The sequence below is a fragment of the Rhinichthys klamathensis genome, unplaced genomic scaffold (genome assembly GCF_029890125.1).
Source record: "Rhinichthys klamathensis goyatoka isolate OS25496 unplaced genomic scaffold, OSU_Roscu_1.1 h1tg000287l_1, whole genome shotgun sequence".
Lineage (NCBI taxonomy): Eukaryota > Metazoa > Chordata > Actinopteri > Cypriniformes > Leuciscidae > Rhinichthys > Rhinichthys klamathensis.
The window spans coordinates 461,437-482,500 of NW_026606806.1; the positions used below are offsets into that span (position 1 = coordinate 461,437).

General features: G+C 43.8%; 1 protein-coding gene across 1 annotated transcript in view; it reads left to right on the forward strand.

Annotated features, from left to right (window-relative positions):
- Window positions 1-21,064, forward strand: part of reck (reversion-inducing-cysteine-rich protein with kazal motifs) — an 87,699-nt gene that overhangs the window by 38,933 nt on the left and 27,702 nt on the right. The window contains exons 6-10 of the mRNA XM_056269652.1: window positions 903-950; window positions 5,981-6,014; window positions 8,968-9,165; window positions 10,892-11,156; window positions 11,318-11,491. Coding sequence (XP_056125627.1) covers window positions 903-950; window positions 5,981-6,014; window positions 8,968-9,165; window positions 10,892-11,156; window positions 11,318-11,491 — 719 coding nt within the window. The remainder of the gene's footprint in view (window positions 1-902; window positions 951-5,980; window positions 6,015-8,967; window positions 9,166-10,891; window positions 11,157-11,317; window positions 11,492-21,064) is intronic.

Below are 21,064 nucleotides of genomic sequence, written 5' to 3' on the forward strand. Positions count from 1 at the left end.
CACACACACACACACACACACACACACACACACACACACACACACACACACACACACACACACACACACACACACACACACACACACACACACACTGCTGTGAACTGGCCATCAACGGCGACTGCCGACGGGACTGCAAACAGGTCTCTCACACACACACACACACAAACAGGCGCACACATCTTTGTGGGGACTCTCCATAGGCGTAATGGTTTTTATACTGTACAAACTGTATATTCTGTCCCCTTACACTAACCCTATCCCTAAACCTACCCATCACACACACACACACACTAACCCTACCCCTAAACCTACCCATCACACACACACACACTAACCCTATCCCTAAACCTACCCATCACACACACACACACACTAACCCTATCCCTAAACCTACCCATCACACACAACTTTCTGCATTTTTACATTTTCAAAAAACATTACTTAGTTATTACTTAAAAACATTACATTACCCCACAATGTAGGTGATTTCAGGTTTTACTTTACTTGTGGGGTCATTTGGTCCTCACAATGTAATATAAACATGAACACACACACACACACACACACACACACACACACAGAGACAGACACAGACACACTCACTCACTCACTCACTCACTCACTCACTCACTCACTCACTCTCACACACACACACACACACACACACACACACACACTCACTCACTCACACACTCACTCACTCACGCACTCTCTCTCTCACACACTCACTCACTCACTCACTCACTCACTCACTCACTCACTCACTCACTCACTCACTCACTCACTCACTCACTCACTCACTCTCATACACACACACACAAACATACAAAATGAAAACAATCTGTGTAAATTACACATCTGGGGTCTGTAAGATTGTAATGTGTTTCTCTTCTATTCAGGCTTCGTCGAAGAATGACATCACAAAAGTGTGCAAGAAAGACACAGAGGTGAGACACACAACGTCACCGCGTTACTGAGTCACAGATGCGGATGTGTGATTGTAGAGCACATGCACCTCACAGTCCTGTCAGTGTGAGGAGTACAGGTGTGTGAGAGATGCAGAAACATGTCACAGCTGGGAGTTTCACACACTCCACGAGTCACAATTACGAGGAATTAAGTTTTATTTTTGTAAATCCAGGTGGAATCAAGTTTTCATAAATACAGATTGAAAATGTGATAAACCAATACGTCCCTTCCCATAATACATTGTAAGCCTAAGTTAAGTTAAAGAGGTTATGTGTAGAACTGAGCAGCTCTTGTTATAGCAGCTCTTGTTATAAGCTCTTGTTATAAGCTCTTGTTATAGCAGCTCTTGTTATAAGCTCTTGATATAGCAGCTCTTGTTATAAGCTCTTGTTATAGCAGCTCTTGTTATAGCAGCTCTTGTTATAGCAGCTCTTGTTATAAGCTCTTGTTATAAGCTCTTGTTATAAGCTCTTGTTATAGCAGCTCTGGTTATAAGCTCTTGATATAGCAGCTCTTGTTATAAGCTCTTGTTATAGCAGCTCTTGTTATAAGCTCTTGATATAGCAGCTCTTGTTATAAGCTCTTGTTATAAGCTCTTGTTATAGCAGCTCTTGTTATAAGCTCTTGATATAGCAGCTCTTGTTATAAGCTCTTGTTATAGCAGCTCTTGTTATAAGCTCTTGTTATAGCAGCTCTTGTTATAAGCTCTTGTTATAGCAGCTCTTGTTATAAGCTCTTGATATAGCAGCTCTTGTTATAAGCTCTTGTTATAAGCTCTTGTTATAGCAGCTCTTGTTATAAGCTCTTGATATAGCAGCTCTTGTTATAAGCTCTTGTTATAAGCTCTTGATATAGCAGCTCTTGTTATAAGCTCTTGTTATAAGCTCTTGTTATAAGCTCTTGTTATAGCAGCTCTTGTTATAGCAGCTCTTGTTATAAGCTCTTGTTATAAGCTCTTGTTATAGCAGCTCTTGTTATAGCTGCTCTTGTTATAAGCTATTGTTATAAGCTCTTGTTATAGCAGCTCTTGTTATAAGCTCTTGTTATAGCAGCTCTTGTTATAGCAGCTCTTGTTATAAGCTCTTGTTATAAGCTCTTGTTATAGCAGCTCTTGTTATAAGCTCTTGTTATAGCAGCTCTTGTTATAAGCTCTTGTTATAAGCTCTTGTTATAAGCTCTTGATATAGCAGCTCTTGTTATAGCAGCTCTTGTTATAAGCTCTTGTTATAGCAGCTCTTGTTATAAGCTCTTGTTATAGCAGCTCTTGTTATAAGCTGTTGATATAGCAGCTCTTGTTATAAGCTCTTGTTATAAGCTCTTGATATAGCAGCTCTTGTTATAAGCTCTTGTTATAAGCTCTTGATATAGCAGCTCTTGTTATAAGCTCTTGTTATAGCAGCTCTTGTTATAGCAGCTCTTGATATAGCAGCTCTTGATATAGCAGCTCTTGATATAGCAGCTCTTGTTAGAAGCTCTTGTTAGAAGCTCTTGATATAGCAGCTCTTGTTATAAGCTCTTGTTATAGCAGCTCTTGTTATAGCAGCTCTTGTTATAGCAGCTCTTGATATAGCAGCTCTTGTTAAAGCAGCTCTTGATATAGCAGCTCTTGTTATAGCAGCTCTTGATATAGCAGCTCTTGTTATAAGCTCTTGTTATAAGCTCTTGTTATAGCAGCTCTTGTTATAAGCTCTTGTTATAGCAGCTCTTGTTATAAGCTCTTGTTATAAGCTCTTGATATAGCAGCTCTTGTTATATCAGCTCTTGTTATAAGCTCTTGTTATAGCAGCTCTTGTTATAGCAGCTCTTGTTATAGCAGCTCTTGTTATAAGCTCTTGTTATAGCAGCTCTTGTTATAAGCTCTTGTTATAGCAGCTCTTGTTATAGCAGCTCTTGTTATAAGCTCTTGTTATAAGCTCTTGATATAGCAGCTTTTGTTATAAGCTCTTGTTATAGCAGCTCTTGTTATAGCAGCTCTTGTTATAAACAGCTTTTGTTATAAGCTCTTGTTATAGCAGCTCTTGTTATAAGCTCTTGTTATAAGCTCTTGTTATAAGCTCTTGTTATATCAGCTCTTGATATAGCAGCTCTTGTTATAAGCTCTTGATATAGCAGCTCTTGTTATAAGCTCTTGTTATAAGCTCTCGTTATAGCAGCTCTTGTTATAAGCTCTTGTTATAATCTCTTGTTATAGCAGCTCTTGTTATAAGCTCTTGTTATAAGCTCTTGTTATAGCAGCTCTTGTTATTAGCTCTTGTTATAAGCTCTTGTTATAGCAGCTCTTGTTATAGCAGCTCTTGTTATAGCAGCTCTTGTTATAGCAGCTCTTGTTATAAGCTCTTGTTATAAGCTCTTCTTATAGCAGCTCTTGTTATAACCTCTTGTTATAGCAGCTCTTGTTATAGCAGCTCTTGTTATAAGCTCTTGATATAGCAGCTTTTGTTATAAGCTCTTGTTATAGCAGCTCTTGTTATAAGCTCTTGTTATAGCAGCTCTTGTTATAAGCAGCTCTTTATTATAAGCTCTTGTTATAGCAGCTCTTGTTATAAGCTCTTGTTATAAGCTCTTGTTATAAGCTCTTGTTATAGCAGCTCTTGTTATAAGCTCTTGATATAGCAGCTCTTGTTATAAGCTCTTGTTATAAGCTCTTGTTATAAGCTCTTGTTATAAGCTCTTGTTATAAGCTCTTGTTATAAGCTCTTGTTATAAGCTCTTGTTATAAGCTCTTGTTATAAGCTCTTGTTATAGCAGCTCTTGTTATAGCAGCTCTTGTTATAAGCTCTTGATATAGCAGCTCTTGTTATAAGCTCTTGTTATAAGCTCTTGTTATAAGCTCTTGTTATAAGCTCTTGTTATAGCAGCTCTTGTTATAGCAGCTCTTGTTATAAGCTCTTGTTATAAGCTCTTGTTATAGCAGCTCTTGTTATAAGCTCTTGTTATAAGCTCTTGTTATAAGCTCTTGTTATAAGCTCTTGTTATAGCAGCTCTTGTTATGAGCTCTTGTTATAAGCTCTTGTTATAAGCTCTTGTTATAAGCTCTTGTTATAGCAGCTCTTGTTATAAGCTCTTGTTATAAGCTCTTGTTATAAGCTCTTGTTATAGCAGCTCTTGTTATAAGCTCTTGTTATAGCAGCTCTTGTTATAAGCTCTTGTTATAAGCTCTTGTTATAAGCTCTTGTTATATTAGCTCTTGTTATAAGCTCTTGTTATAAGCTCTTGTTATAGCAGCTCTTGTTATAAGCTCTTGTTATAATCTCTTGTTATAGCAGCTCTTGTTATAAGCTCTTGTTATAAGCTCTTGTTATAGCAGCTCTTGTTATTAGCTCTTGTTATAAGCTCTTGTTATAGCAGCTCTTGTTATAGCAGCTCTTGTTATAGCAGCTCTTGTTATAAGCTCTTGTTATAAGCTCTTCTTATAGCAGCTCTTGTTATAACCTCTTGTTATAGCAGCTCTTGTTATAGCAGCTCTTGTTATAAGCTCTTGATATAGCAGCTTTTGTTATAAGCTCTTGTTATAGCAGCTCTTGTTATAAGCTCTTGTTATAGCAGCTCTTGTTATAGCAGCTCTTGTTATAAGCAGCTCTTTATTATAAGCTCTTGTTATAGCAGCTCTTGTTATAAGCTCTTGTTATAAGCTCTTGTTATAGCAGCTCTTGTTATAAGCTCTTGATATAGCAGCTCTTGTTATAAGCTCTTGTTATAAGCTCTTGTTATAAGCTCTTGTTATAAGCTCTTGTTATAGCAGCTCTTGTTATAGCAGCTCTTGTTATAAGCTCTTGATATAGCAGCTCTTGTTATAAGCTCTTGTTATAAGCTCTTGTTATAAGCTCTTGTTATAAGCTCTTGTTATAGCAGCTCTTGTTATAAGCTCTTGATATAGCAGCTCTTGTTATAAGCTCTTGTTATAAGCTCTTGTTATAAGCTCTTGTTATAAGCTCTTGTTATAGCAGCTCTTGTTATAGCAGCTCTTGTTATAAGCTCTTGATATAGCAGCTCTTGTTATAAGCTCTTGTTATAAGCTCTTGTTATAAGCTCTTGTTATAAGCTCTTGTTATAGCAGCTCTTGTTATAGCAGCTCTTGTTATAAGCTCTTGTTATAAGCTCTTGTTATAGCAGCTCTTGTTATAAGCTCTTGTTATAAGCTCTTGTTATAAGCTCTTGTTATAAGCTCTTGTTATAGCAGCTCTTGTTTTGAGCTCTTGTTATAAGCTCTTGTTATAAGCTCTTGTTATAAGCTCTTGTTATAGCAGCTCTTGTTATAAGCTCTTGTTATAAGCTCTTGTTATAAGCTCTTGTTATAGCAGCTCTTGTTATAAGCTCTTGTTATAGCAGCTCTTGTTATAAGCTCTTGTTATAAGCTCTTGTTATAAGCTCTTGTTATAGCAGCTCTTGTTATAAGCTCTTGTTATAGCAGCTCTTGTTATAAGCTCTTGTTATAGCAGCTCTTGTTATAAGCTCTTGTTATAAGCTCTTGTTATATAAGCTCTTGTTATAAGCTCTTGTTATAGCAGCTCTTGTTATAAGCTCTTGTTATATAAGCTCTTGTTATAAGCTCTTGTTATAGCAGCTCTTGTTATAGCAGCTCTTGTTATAAGCTCTTGTTATATAAGCTCTTGTTATAAGCTCTTGTTATAGCAGCTCTTGTCTTATTCAAGCTCTTGAATGGTAGTGGACATAAATTCAGAAATAATTATTGGTCATTTGATGGCCAATGTTTTAGTTGGAGAAGCAGTCTTAAAGGAACAGTGCAGTGGAAAATAAAAATGTCATTAAAAAGTAGTCAATTTTACTCCATTGCGCAAACAACAGCTTTGTGTGAAAAGTTTAAATAAAATAATAAAATGAAAAATAAAATAAAATGTTGACTAATAGACCAGAAGTCAAGTCCTTTAATAAATAAAAAAAATAAAAAAAGGGTGTTTTTTAAATGTTTTGTGTCTTCATATTTTATCTGTTTTTATAAAGGCAACAATACTTGCATTATTCTAAAGGATGTCTTGTTCTCTTTCAGAAGCCGCTCTTCAGCTGTATCACCAAAAATGAAAGTAAGCAGAACTGCATGAGAAGGTTATCAGTCCGTCTGGATCTCGTTTATCTCGCCGCTTCTGCTGTTCTCTGATGTCAGTCCTCCAGTATTAAGAGGAAATGAGATCGAGTGGTTTATGTGCCTGAGAGGTCACGACCTTTACCCTGCTGACCTCCAGCCTGTCATGGATCTCACATCTAAATGAAGGGCTTATTTGTGTTCATACTGTTTGGATATATCTGACAGCCTTCTTTATTCTGTAAACAAGCGGTGAGACATCGGCAGGCCCACACAGAAATACGCGCCCGCAGACTTCTGCAGAGTGTAGTAGTGCCCGACCATCGTTGACAAGTAGAACTTGCGCATGCGCGATTGTGAGGGGTAGTAGGCTGCGCTGATTGATGTTTACATTTTTTTTTATGAGAAAGTGAATGTTTAAAATGTCTAAAATAAAACTGAACGCGGAGGAATTATGGAAACAGGACAGCACAGGACAGAGCAAAATAATTTGCGAACGTTTTTTATGGGAATGGGGGAGTTATGTTTTGTAAAGACTGTCAACAGTGTGTTGATTACCTGAGGTGACAGACGGCACTGGAGCATCTCACATCCGCTCGCCATAAGAACAGAAAGGGAAAATGAGCGCCGTAGGTTTGTGTACTATACATACTCAAGTACGCGCTCATCTCCAGCATTTCATCGTCAGATACACTCGTCAAAATTAAAGTTATATTTGCATTTGTATTGTGAACCTCAAATAAAAGTTATGTGAATATTTTGTCATATTTTCATTTCTAATACTCTAAGATCTTAACAAATTTAAAATAATGCCAGATTTTTCCAAAAATGCCAAAAAAAAGCTAAAAAAAGCTAATATATATATTGCTATAAACAATAGTATATTTTATTGTGTATATATATATATATATATATATATATATATAATTATTAAAACCATTCCGCATAATTCTGCAGATTTTTCCAAAAATTCAGCACAGAAATCACAAAAAAAGTCTGCAGATTGCGTGTGGCCCTGGACATCGGCCCCTATCACACACTCGACGCAATGCAGCGCCAGGCGCGACGCCAGTGTGTTTCGCTAGCTCCAGCCCGACGCGCTTTTCATTTTCACGTCCTGTGTTGTTTAAATAGCGACTGCATTAGCGCCCCCCTGTGGCCATGAGCTGCGGGTCTGAGGACGCGTGTGTGTTCAGGAGCTTTGGTGGAGCGCTGCTGTTCTGAAATACACTGAGCCGTTGACCAACTGAACCTGCTCTGAAGTCAATGGCACAGTGTTTGTTTGTTATTTAAAAGGCGTATTAGTAATATGAGCCTATTGGCGGGTCTACAACACGCGTACACTCTGATTATCACACACACAGGGATGCGCAGCAGCCACAAACTAGAATAAACAAAAATAAAAGGATTACGATGTAAAATATTAATATTGTGGACATAAAGATATGGTGGAATCCGGTTTGTCCCGTTGATGGTCTGCTTGCGCTTTCAAATCACTTTATTCTTCCCCAGGGGGCACAAAGAGCAGCATATGTTCCACCACATACAGTACATCATCAATAAAATACATAAATAGATAAGTAGTGCTATACTACTTTAACCTCACACACACACACACCTTTAACCTCTCTCTCTCACACACACACACACACACACACACACACACACAGCTTTAACCTCGAGCCCGAGCAGATCCTCGCTAGAGAAGCGTTCAGTTTTTGCGGTAACACTTTACTTGAAGGGGTGTACATAAGACTGACATGACACCTTCATAACCATGACATGACATATGTCATGAATATGAAGTAGGGTTTATGCATGTTTATGACAACTGTCATTAAGTGTCTTTAACTCAATAATGACATTTTGAATACAAATATGACATTGTTTAAGATGTCTTTGTTATGACACCTTGACATAAACCATAACATCATAACCTGTCAGTGTCTTTGTCATGACAACTTGACATTAAATTAAGTTAAACTGTCATGTGGTTGGTTTTGACATTGGCTGTCATGAGGCCATTATAACTGTATCATGAATATTTTTCGTGACCTCAACTACAGTGGTACACATTGAATTTGTCATTAAACAGTTATAATGGCTTCATGACACCCAATGTCAAAACCAACCACCTGACAGTTTAATGTAATGTTAACCAATAAAGCTAAGTGGTTTCTTAAGTTTGATAATTAATCTGCTATGTCATGTTTATGACAGGTTGTGTTGTCTTAGTAATGTCAAGTTGTCATGACAAAGACACTGACAGGTTATGATGTATTGGTTTATGTCAAGGTGTCATAACAAAGACATCTCAAACAATGTCATATTTGCATTAAAAATGTCATAACTGAGCGAATGACACTTAATGACAGTTGTCATAAACATGCATAAAACTTCCTTCATATTCATAACATGTGTCATGTCATGATTATGAAGGTGTCATGTCAGTCTTATGCACACCCCTTCAAGTAAAGTGTTACCGTTTTTGCTAATTCTGGCATGTAAACAGCGAATCCACCATGACGGGAGCGCAACTGGCTTTTAAAGGGAAAGGGAGACGAGACTCTGATGGTTTATTGCACGTTACGCCCAAAACACACCCATTACTCATTAAGAGAATAGAGACAAAACACACCCATTACTCATTAAGAGAATAGAGACAAAACACACCCATTACTCATTAAGAGAATAGAGACAAAACACACCCATTACTCATTAAGAGAATAGAGACAAAACACACCCATTACTCATTAAGAAATTAGGGACGACCGTTTCAGACTAGCGCCGGGAGCGCCGGCCATTTGTCCCGTCGTTAAACTAAAGTGGATTCGGACGCCCTAAGTGCACTTGCACCCTGAGCTTTAGACCATGAGCTTAGATCCTTAAAATCGGGCCCATAGAGCTGTCTCCTCATGCGTGTGTCTGTGTGTGTGTGTGTGTGTGTCCTCCAGTGGGCTCAGTGTGCTGCAGTTACGCCGGGAGACACACGAACTGTCGGGAATACTGCCAGGCCATCTTCCGCACGGACTCATCGCCCACCGTCTCCCAGATCAACGCAGTGAAGGAGTATTGCCAGAGCATCAGCCCTCAGCTCATCGGCTGTGTGGCCAACTACACCAAATCATACCCCATCAGAAGCCCGATTGACAGTGAGTACTACAACTGCGTTCCCAATCACACACACAGCGGCGAGAAGCGTCGGCGCGTGGGGATTTGAGGAGCGTTAGCCTTCGTGACCCCAGAGCCGTGGAGCTCTGCTTCTCTTACATGCTGGAATCACAGGCTTCAGTTTCAGCCAGAGAGATGTGAGACACGGCCATGCAAGCAGCGAATCTTTTATTATGGTGATACATTTTGCTACATGCTAACATTTAAACACAAACAAGTATGCGATGAGGTCAGTGGTGTCAAGAAGCCCGTCTATGACATCATAGTGTGTGCCACTGACAACAGTGTAAACCCTTCAACAGTGTGGGACGAGTAATGACAACAAATTAATCATTTTCGCATTAAAAACATAATAAATAAATAAATGCATTTTTAAAAAACTCTGAATTCTGAAGCAGCACAACTGTTTCCAACACTGATAATACTCATAACTGAGCATCAGATCATCATATTAGAGTGATTTCTGAAGGATCATGTGACACTGAAGACTGGAGTAATGATGCTGAAATTCAGCTTTGATCACAGGAATAAATTACACTTTACTGTATATTCACATAGAAAACAGATGATTTACATTATAATAATATTTACTGTATTTGAGCATTTCCCCAACAAACTTCATACTTTTAGTGTGGAGAACAAGTATGCAAATTAAAGTTTGATAAATTGGGGTTGTCTCTTCGAGACTGCCTATTGTACCATGTAATCCATCAAAGGTTTTTGATTTTATTATTTTGCAGTCAAGCTGATGATTAACCTCATGAATAATTCATATTTTAACCTAATTTAGAAATGTGCAACTATTCTTTGTCTAAAGGGGGAAAACAGAACATGTGATCATCTGAGACAGCATTAGATATTGTGAATTAAAATGAACATGTGCAAAAACAAAAGTAAATAGAATAAATCTTGTCCATTGTGTTGTATAATATAGTGAGGATTTATTTAACCCCTTTTACAAACTCTCGATGTGTTTCAGGCTCTACTAGAACAGGTTTTCCTGCTTGAATGTTGATTATTCTCCTCATATTCTCCAGTGTTGCGGCTCCTCTCTTCCCAGTCTGTCAGTAACGCTCTGTTTACTTCCTGTCTCTATGAAGCCCCTCCTCCTGAAAAGCACACTGTGCTCTGATTGGCTGGCTGGAGCAGTGTGCTGTGATTGGTCGAGCACTTCGTGTGTGTTTGGGAAATGTCCCGCCCCTTTCCATAACCGCCAGTTTAACACACTACTGACTAACTCAACCAGGCCCCGCCCCTTTATTCTGCGCATGAATTATTATAATGAGGAATATTGTGACGTGTTCGTTCCCGGGAGAAACTCAAGACTTTATGGAGGCGTTTCAGGAGTTCAGAAACACTGACACTGATATAGAGAAGAACTGGAGCTTTCTCATGATCTAACAGCAACATCACACACTAAACACTGAAGAAGACCCCTGAAAAGAGGTCGTCGTTAAGTAATCATGAACATTATAATAAAATAAAATAAACTTTTACAATATTATCGCACAATATTTCAAATTTATAGCAATGTTTTTTTTTTATTTGTTCTGAAATTCCTTTAAAGGGTGATTTTTTTTTTCTGTCTGATGATGATGATGATAAACTTCTTAAAACTTACAGTGGCAGGATTTGAAGCGATTAATTGAAAAGGACGGTTTGAACTGATTGACGTAAATGACTCTGTGTGTGTGTGTGTGTGTGCAGGTCTGTACTGCTGTGACCGGGCGGTGGAGGCTCACTGTCAGACCGCCTGTAAGCGGATCCTGCGCACCATGAGCACGGAGCAGGAGATCATGGACGGGCTGATCTCGGAGTGCGGCAGCCAGCCTCTCCCGCAGGACCCGCTGTGGCAGTGCTTCCTGGGCAGCGCCCACCCGCCCACCGAGACCCACCCCGAGTCCCCCCCCATCGCCAAGATGGACTGCGCCAAGCTCCACTGCTGCTCTAAAGCCAACACGTCCCACTGCAGGTCAGCGCGAGCTCTTCGGAGGGCAAGGGAACACATCTTTCGCTAGACATGGATAATATGGACTCCGTAAAGCCGCTTTGAAACGATGTGTATTGTGAAAAGCGCTATAGAAATAAATGTGAAGTGAGACTAACGTGATCCACATCTCTCCTGCTTGTTAGGAACATGTGCCTGGAGATCAGCACCAACTGGGGCACTCAGACATGGCAGGAGTTCGACCAGCACTGTGAATATAACCCGGTCGAGATGGACCTCATCACGTGCCTGGCCGACGTGCGCGAGCCCTGCCAGCTTGGCTGCAAAGAGCTCAGCTACTGCACCAACTTCAACAACAGGTGGGAAACACTCTCCTGCGGTCCGTCTGCTGATGCGCTGGGGCTTTCTGTCAGTCCGCTCCTCCGTGTTTGTCCCGGACAGACCAGAGTCTGTGCATTAGTTCTGGGATTTTCCCATTGGTCTTTCTGCAGGTTACATTGTTACGCCAGTAGGGGGCGACAGGTGGCCGTCTTTTTGAGTGAGTCACTTGAATCATTCATTTCACGAGTTCACACTTACGAATGATCAGAGAGTAAATGGTTATGCGTATTTGCCATGCTGTCCGGGGGGAGGGCTCCGAGATCGGAAATTGGGCCCGAACCCAGAGTACTCCCCCCGTATCTCTGTTTAGGAAGATAATCAGGCAAGGGTGAGGAGATGGGGTGGTGGAGGGATGCTGAAACTGTCGAGAACTATGGGTGATTCGACTGCGTATATTTATGGGCTTTACTCATGCTGATTGAGTGGACCTGTTGAGTACTGATTGCTGACAGCTGGTTGGAATGACTTGATTGTTGATCATTAGAACGTGTTCCTTGTTAATAAAACATAATTTAACGGATTCGTTCATAAACACTGATAGAGTCGGCGCCGAAAGCCTCGTGGGCAGCGCCGACACACAGCTCTGCTGGGGTGAATTTTTCTACAACTCATCCGTTTAAATTATATTAAGCCTGCATAATTAAGGGCGTGGCCACTTGAGTGACAGGCGGATTGCGGCCGTTTGTCTGTCACTCTCAGCCAATCCCAGCCGCTGCTGGACTTGCCATCTCTGCCGTGTTTGTGCTTTTTCGGAATTAGTTCATACAATTTAATACACTATTTTATAACACATTTTTATAGCAGAGTAATAATACATCACTATACAGAGTCTCACTTTTAGTTACGTCTTTTAACTATTGTAATGTTTCGAAGGGCAAAAACATGAACTAAACTATTGGCTTTAATCCTTCAAACAGCTGTCACTTTAACGCGAGGCCAGTAGCATATAGCATTAGCACCTCAGCTCCACCCACGTCACGCCTCTTTGCCCATTTTCTGTGATCCGGGAGTGGCGAGAGGTGACGCGCTGCCAAGATGGCGACGGTCGGCGACGCCCACTTTAGGCTTCAAAAACGCTCTTCAGAAACCCACGGGTGACGTCACGGACACTACGTCCATATTTTTTTACAGTCTATGGTTTATGCAAGTGTTTCATATGTGTGCGTGAATGAAGTTTGATTTAAGCCCTAGACGGCACCTCACATGTTGTCGTCTTTTCGCGTGAAATATAACCAAACGAGCGCTTCTGCCTCGATGCCATGTTTGTTGCGTTCTGAATCAAAATAGCGCAGCGCGTGTGTGACGTCATGACACATTTGCAACGTGCGGAACCGATAAGCGGAATCGTTAAGCAGGCGTACTAACGGTTCCAAGGAATTGGTTCACTGGGAAACCGGTTCTGAAGAAGAACCGGTTCTCGATTCCCATCCCTATTCAAAACATTGATTCATTCAGTAACAAGACACCATTATGCTTTGCTTGAGATGTTTTTGTTTTGTTGGCTGTTTTCATTGCAAAGCAAAAAAAGTAAATAACATTGTGTCTAATGTGATTCAATATTAACTTCTTGTTTATTGGACTGTTGTATAAAATAGGCATATAATAAATGAACATCCATCTATACCTTCTGCTCCAGGAATATTGTTATAAGACAGGGGTTCAGTCGGTTCGTAAGATCGGATGCTATTCTGCAACTGAACACGAGGTCTACGTTACATGGGAAATGAGCATCCAGCAGTCGTGTTGCTGGGCTTCTTCTCTGTGGGTTACAGATGTAGACAGCGTGATGTATGATGGCAGCAGTAGCCCAGCATTGTCTTCAGGTCAGAAAGGCATGGATCACTATGACAGGACTGCTGGTTTCCCACCAACGCTCACACTCGTCAATCCCACGAGCCCTCTCAAGAGTTCGAGTTTCAGGCCTTTAAAACAATGAGTGCGACTTACACAAAGAGCTTGTGAAAGTGTCATAACAAGCCTAGTTGGATGATGAAATGGCTTGTCATGTTGGATGATGAAATGGCTTGTCGTGTTGCTCAGACCCTGAGAGAGGATCACAGCGGAAGTGCAGAGTCCTGAAGCTAATCATGGCAGGAGCTGGTGGACATGTTGACAGATGGATGGAAAAACTGAATCATTCAATACTGAGCAAACAGAGTCTGGCGGACCCAAGACACTCACACTGAACCTTTGTCACAGATCAAGGTTTGGTAATGCATCCGAGACATGATCAAAACAAGTGCTAACACCTACACACAATATTCTGAAGCACGATTTATGACTGGCGGGCAATAAAACAGGTGGAAATATCCTATAGACATCTATTGACAGGAGCCAGAGGCACTTTTGATCTTTCATCATTAGTATTTTTTACTTTACTTTTCAATAACACATATTGCTGTATCATAAATGGATGAATCCCTTAAAGTGCCTGTGAACCCCAGGGCGAGGAAGGAATCCAGTGCAATGTGAAGTATTCTGGGTATTGTTTTCTCTGGCCGAGCCTGATGATGGCACCCCTGCTTCTCCGACGGGATCTGGAGTTCAGGAAAACAACCGCTGGCTTTGATTTCTTTGAAGGGTTCCTGGGGTTGATTGGGTGGCGGGCACTCCTGCGGATTTCAAAGTGCGCTGAAGGCAAACACGGAAGAAAGCGGAGGGGACATGAGTGCCGAGAACGCCCGCGGTGCGTTTACCCTGAGGAAACCCCAGCAGGGCTGAGAGACGTCCTGCAGTGTTCACACACACACACACACACACACACACACACACACGGCAGACGAGGCTATCAGCAGGGCTGCATCTGATCTGACTGAGCGACTCATGTAAAGAATACAAGAGTTGATTTATCCATTTTGTGAACCTTTATTTGAAGCCAGTGGCAAATATATAATGCTTAACAGATATTGCATGTTCATTATCTCATAAAAGTAACACACAAACACATATATAAAACTGCATACCACTAAATATTAAAATATACACTACCGTTCAAAAGTTAGTCTGTTTTATATGTGAATATATAGTAAAGTGTAATTTATTCCTGTGATCAAAGCTGAATTTTCTGACACACAAGAATACACACACACATATATATGCAAATGGTACTGAATCTATATATATATATAAATGATCATTGTCAAGGTCTTCTTTATTTCCTGTTATAAATCCCCCGCCACACCCAGAAGACACGGCTCAAAGCTTCCGCTGAGCAGAATCAGCTCCTGACCACATCCAGGATCCAGAAACCTCCGCCCTGACTTTACCCAACAATTACCCCACCCATCCACACTGGAGCTCTATAAAAAGAGCCGGATCATTAGAAAGAATAAAAAGTGGGGAAAAGGTTCTCTCTGCTCCAGCTTTCCTGAGGAAGTCCCTCTTCCCGAAGCTTTGTTTATTCAGTGACAAACGGTGGTGAACAGTTGGATGCAATAAGACGTGACTCCACAAAACGACACGAATCTGCTTAAAATTAGAAACAGAACTGATTTTTATGGTCTTTTTTATGTCTTCAATAGCATCATTTGCTGCTTCTGAGGAAATAAAAGTCAAGACTGAGAGCAATTTTGTGTCCTGTTGCTCTGTGAATGTGTCTAACCAGTGTGTGCCCGGCTGAGAATGAGTGTGTGCCCGGCTGAGAATGAGTGTGTGCCCGGCTGAGAATGAGTGTGTGCCCGGCTGAGAATGAGTGTGTGCCCGGCTGAGAATGAGTGTGTGCCCGGCTGAGAATGAGTGTGTGCCCGGCTGAGAATGAGTGAGTGTAAGGCTGAGAATGAGTGTGTGTAAGGCTGAGAATGAGTGTGTGCCCGGCTGAGAATGAGTGTGTGTAAGGCTGAGAATGAGTGTGTGTAAGGCTGAGAATGAGTGTGTGTAAGGCTGAGAATGAGTGTGTGCCCGGCTGAGAATGAGTGTGTGCCCGGCTGAGAATGAGTGTGTGTAAGGCTGAGAATGAGTGTGTGTAAGGCTGAGAATGAGTGTGTGTAAGGCTGAGAATGAGTGTGTGTAAGGCTGAGAATGAGTGTGTGTAAGGCTGAGAATGAGTGTGTGTAAGGCTGAGAATGAGTGTGTGTAAGGCTGAGAATGAGTGTGTGCCCGGCTGAGAATGAGTGTGTGTAAGGCTGAGAATGAGTGTGTGTAAGGCTGAGAATGAGTGTGTGCCCGGCTGAGAATGAGTGTGTGCCCGGCTGAGAATGAGTGTGTGCCCGGCTGAGAATGAGTGTGTGCCCGGCTGAGAATAAGTGTGTGCCCGGCTGAGAATGAGTGTGTGTAAGGCTGAGAATGAGTGTGTGCCCGGCTGAGAATGAGTGTGTGTAAGGCTGAGAATGAGTGTGTGCCCGGCTGAGAATGAGTGTGTGTAAGGCTGAGAATGAGTGTGTGCCCGGCTGAGAATGAGTGTGTGTAAGGCTGAGAATGAGTGTGTGCCCGGCTGAGAATGAGTGTGTGTAAGGCTGAGAATGAGTGTGTGCCCGGCTGAGAATGAGTGTGTGCCCGGCTGAGAATGAGTGTGTGTAAGGCTGAGAATGAGTGTGTGCCCGGCTGAGAATGAGTGTGTGCCCGGCTGAGAATGAGTGTGTGCCCGGCTGAGAATGAGTGTGTGTAAGGCTGAGAATGAGTGTGTGCCCGGCTGAGAATGAGTGTGTGTAAGGCTGAGAATGAGTGTGTGTAAGGCTGAGAATGAGTGTGTGCCCGGCTGAGAATGAGTGTGTGCCCGGCTGAGAATGAGTGTGTGTAAGGCTGAGAATGAGTGTGTGTAAGGCTGAGAATGAGTGTGTGCCCGGCTGAGAATGAGTGTGTGCCCGGCTGAGAATGAGTGTGTGCCCGGCTGAGAATGAGTGTGTGTAAGGCTGAGAATGAGTGTGTGCCCGGCTGAGAATGAGTGTGTGTAAGGCTGAGAATGAGTGTGTGCCCGGCTGAGAATGAGTGTGTGTAAGGCTGAGAATGAGTGTGTGCCCGGCTGAGAATGAGTGTGTGCCCGGCTGAGAATGAGTGTGTGTAAGGCTGAGAATGAGTGTGTGCCCGGCTGAGAATGAGTGTGTGCCCGGCTGAGAATGAGTGTGTGTAAGGCTGAGAATGAGTGTGTGCCCGGCTGAGAATGAGTGTGTGCCCGGCTGAGAATGAGTGTGTGTAAGGCTGAGAATGAGTGTGTGCCCGGCTGAGAATGAGTGTGTGCCCGGCTGAGAATGAGTGTGTGCCCGGCTGAGAATGAGTGTGTGCCCGGCTGAGAATAAGTGTGTGCCCGGCTGAGAATGAGTGTGTGTAAGGCTGAGAATGAGTGTGTGTAAGGCTGAGAATGAGTGTGTGCCCGGCTGAGAATAAGTGTGTGCCCGGCTGAGAATGAGTGTGTGCCCGGCTGAGAATGAGTGTGTGTAAGGCTGAGAATGAGTGTGTGTAAGGCTGAGAATGAGTGTGTGCCCGGCTGAGAATGAGTGTGTGCCCGGCTGAGAATGAGTGTGTGCCCGGCTGAGAATGAGTGTGTGCCCGGCTGAGAATGAGTGTGTGCCCGGCTGAGAATGAGTGTGTGTAAGGCTGAGAATGAGTGTGTGTAAGGCTGAGAATGAGTGTGTGTAAGGCTGAGAATGAGTGTGTGTAAGGCTGAGAATGAGTGTGTGCCCGGCTGAGAATGAGTGTGTGTAAGGCTGAGAATGAGTGTGTGCCCGGCTGAGAATGAGTGTGTGCCCGGCTGAGAATGAGTGTGTGCCCGGCTGAGAATGAGTGTGTGCCCGGCTGAGAATGAGTGTGTGCCCGGCTGAGAATGAGTGTGTGTAAGGCTGAGAATGAGTGTGTGTAAGGCTGAGAATGAGTGTGTGTAAGGCTGAGAATGAGTGTGTGTAAGGCTGAGAATGAGTGTGTGCCCGGCTGAGAATGAGTGTGTGTAAGGCTGAGAATGAGTGTGTGCCCGGCTGAGAATGAGTGTGTGCCCGGCTGAGAATGAGTGTGTGCCCGGCTGAGAATGAGTGTGTGTAAGGCTGAGAATAAGTGTGTGCCCGGCTGAGAATGAGTGTGTGCCCGGCTGAGAATGAGTGTGTGCCCGGCTGAGAATGAGTGTGTGTAAGGCTGAGAATGAGTGTGTGCCCGGCTGAGAATGAGTGTGTGCCCGGCTGAGAATGAGTGTGTGCCCGGCTGAGAATGAGTGTGTGCCCGGCTGAGAATGAGTGTGTGCCCGGCTGAGAATGAGTGTGTGCCCGGCTGAGAATGAGTGTGTGTAAGGCTGAGAATGAGTGTGTGCCCGGCTGAGAATGAGTGTGTGCCCGGCTGAGAATGAGTGTGTGCCCGGCTGAGAATGAGTGTGTGTAAGGCTGAGAATGAGTGTGTGCCCGGCTGAGAATGAGTGTGTGCCCGGCTGAGAATAAGTGTGTGCCCGGCTGAGAATGAGTGTGTGTAAGGCTGAGAATGAGTGTGTGTAAGGCTGAGAATGAGTGTGTGCCCGGCTGAGAATGAGTGTGTGTAAGGCTGAGAATGAGTGTGTGCCCGGCTGAGAATGAGTGTGTGTAAGGCTGAGAATGAGTGTGTGTAAGGCTGAGAATGAGTGTGTGCCCGGCTGAGAATGAGTGTGTGTAAGGCTGAGAATGAGTGTGTGCCCGGCTGAGAATGAGTGTGTGTAAGGCTGAGAATGAGTGTGTGTAAGGCTGAGAATGAGTGTGTGCCCGGCTGAGAATGAGTGTGTGTAAGGCTGAGAATGAGTGTGTGCCCGGCTGAGAATGAGTGTGTGTAAGGCTGAGAATGAGTGTGTGCCCGGCTGAGAATGAGTGTGTGCCCGGCTGAGAATGAGTGTGTGCCCGGCTGAGAATGAGTGTGTGTAAGGCTGAGAATGAGTGTGTGTAAGGCTGAGAATGAGTGTGTGTAAGGCTGAGAATGAGTGTGTGTAAGGCTGAGAATGAGTGTGTGCCCGGCTGAGAATGAGTGTGTGTAAGGCTGAGAATGAGTGTGTGCCCGGCTGAGAATGAGTGTGTGTAAGGCTGAGAATGAGTGTGTGCCCGGCTGAGAATGAGTGTGTGCCCGGCTGAGAATGAGTGTGTGTAAGGCTGAGAATGAGTGTGTGTAAGGCTGAGAATGAGTGTGTGTAAGGCTGAGAATGAGTGTGTGCCCGGCTGAGAATGAGTGTGTGTAAGGCTGAGAATAAGTGTGTGCCCGGCTGAGAATGAGTGTGTGCCCGGCTGAGAATGAGTGTGTGTAAGGCTGAGAATGAGTGTGTGTAAGGCTGAGAATGAGTGTGTGCCCGGCTGAGAATGAGTGTGGGCTGAGAATGAGTGTGTGTAAGGCTGAGAATGAGTGTGTGTAAGGCTGAGAATGAGTGTGTGCCCGGCTGAGAATGAGTGTGTGCCCGGCTGAGAATGAGTGTGTGTAAGGCTGAGAATGAGTGTGTGCCCGGCTGAGAATGAGTGTGTGTAAGGCTGAGAATAAGTGTGTGCCCGGCTGAGAATGAGTGTGTGTAAGGCTGAGAATGAGTGTGTGCCCGGCTGAGAATGAGTGTGTGTAAGGCTGAGAATGAGTGTGTGCCCGGCTGAGAATGAGTGTGTGTAAGGCTGAGAATAAGTGTGTGCCCGGCTGAGAATGAGTGTGTGTAAGGCTGAGAATGAGTGTGTGCCCGGCTGAGAATGAGTGTGTGTAAGGCTGAGAATGAGTGTGTGTAAGGCTGAGAATGAGTGTGTGTAAGGCTGAGAATGAGTGTGTGTAAGGCTGAGAATGAGTGTGTGCCCGGCTGAGAATGAGTGTGTGTAAGGCTGAGAATGAGTGTGTGTAAGGCTGAGAATGAGTGTGTGTAAGGCTGAGAATGAGTGTGTGCCCGGCTGAGAATGAGTGTGTGTAAGGCTGAGAATGAGTGTGTGTAAGGCTGAGAATGAGTGTGTGTAAGGCTGAGAATGAGTGTGTGCCCGGCTGAGAATGAGTGTGTGTAAGGCTGAGAATGAGTGTGTGTAAGGCTGAGAATGAGTGTGTGTAAGGCTGAGAATGAGTGTGTGCCCGGCTGAGAATGAGTGTGTGCCCGGCTGAGAATGAGTGTGTGCCCGGCTGAGAATGAGTGTGTGTAAGGCTGAGAATGAGTGTGTGCCCGGCTGAGAATGAGTGTGTGCCCGGCTGAGAATAAGTGTGTGCCCGGCTGAGAATGAGTGTGTGTAAGGCTGAGAATGAGTGTGTGTAAGGCTGAGAATGAGTGTGTGCCCGGCTGAGAATGAGTGTGTGTAAGGCTGAGAATGAGTGTGTGCCCGGCTGAGAATGAGTGTGTGTAAGGCTGAGAATGAGTGTGTGTAAGGCTGAGAATGAGTGTGTGCCCGGCTGAGAATGAGTGTGTGTAAGGCTGAGAATGAGTGTGTGCCCGGCTGAGAATGAGTGTGTGTAAGGCTGAGAATGAGTGTGTGCCCGGCTGAGAATGAGTGTGTGCCCGGCTGAGAATGAGTGTGTGTAAGGCTGAGAATGAGTGTGTGCCCGGCTGAGAATAAGTGTGTGCCCGGCTGAGAATGAGTGTGTGTAAGGCTGAGAATGAGTGTGTGCCCGGCTGAGAATAAGTGTGTGCCCGGCTGAGAATGAGTGTGTGCCCGGCTGAGAATGAGTGTGTGCCCGGCTGAGAATGAGTGTGTGTAAGGCTGAGAATGAGTGTGTGCCCGGCTGAGAATGAGTGTGTGTAAGGCTGAGAATGAGTGTGTGTAAGGCTGAGAATGAGTGTGTGCCCGGCTGAGAATAAGTGTGTGCCCGGCTGAGAATGAGTGTGTGCCCGGCTGAGAATGAGTGTGTGTAAGGCTGAGAATGAGTGTGTGTAAGGCTGAGAATGAGTGTGTGTAAGGCTGAGAATGAGTGTGTGTAAGGCTGAGAATGAGTGTGTGCCCGGCTGAGAATGAGTGTGTGTAAGGCTGAGAATGAGTGTGTGCCCGGCTGAGAATAAGTGTGTGTAAGGCTGAGAATGAGTGTGTGTAAGGCTGAGAATGAGTGTGTGCCCGGCTGAGAATGAGTGTGTGCCCGGCTGAGAATGAGTGTGTGTAAGGCTGAGAATGAGTGTGTGCCCGGCTGAGAATGAGTGTGTGTAAGGCTGAGAATGAGTGTGTGTAAGGCTGAGAATGAGTGTGTGCCCGGCTGAGAATAAGTGTGTGCCCGGCTGAGAATGAGTGTGTGCCCGGCTGAGAATGAGTGTGTGTAAGGCTGAGAATGAGTGTGTGTAAGGCTGAGAATGAGTGTGTGTAAGGCTGAGAATGAGTGTGTGTAAGGCTGAGAATGAGTGTGTGCCCGGCTGAGAATGAGTGTGTGTAAGGCTGAGAATGAGTGTGTGCCCGGCTGAGAATGAGTGTGTGTAAGGCTGAGAATGAGTGTGTGCCCGGCTGAGAATGAGTGTGTGCCCGGCTGAGAATGAGTGTGTGCCCGGCTGAGAATAAGTGTGTGTAAGGCTGAGAATGAGTGTGTGCCCGGCTGAGAATGAGTGTGTGTAAGGCTGAGAATGAGTGTGTGCCCGGCTGAGAATGAGTGTGTGTAAGGCTGAGAATGAGTGTGTGTAAGGCTGAGAATGAGTGTGTGTAAGGCTGAGAATGAGTGTGTGTAAGGCTGAGAATGAGTGTGTGTAAGGC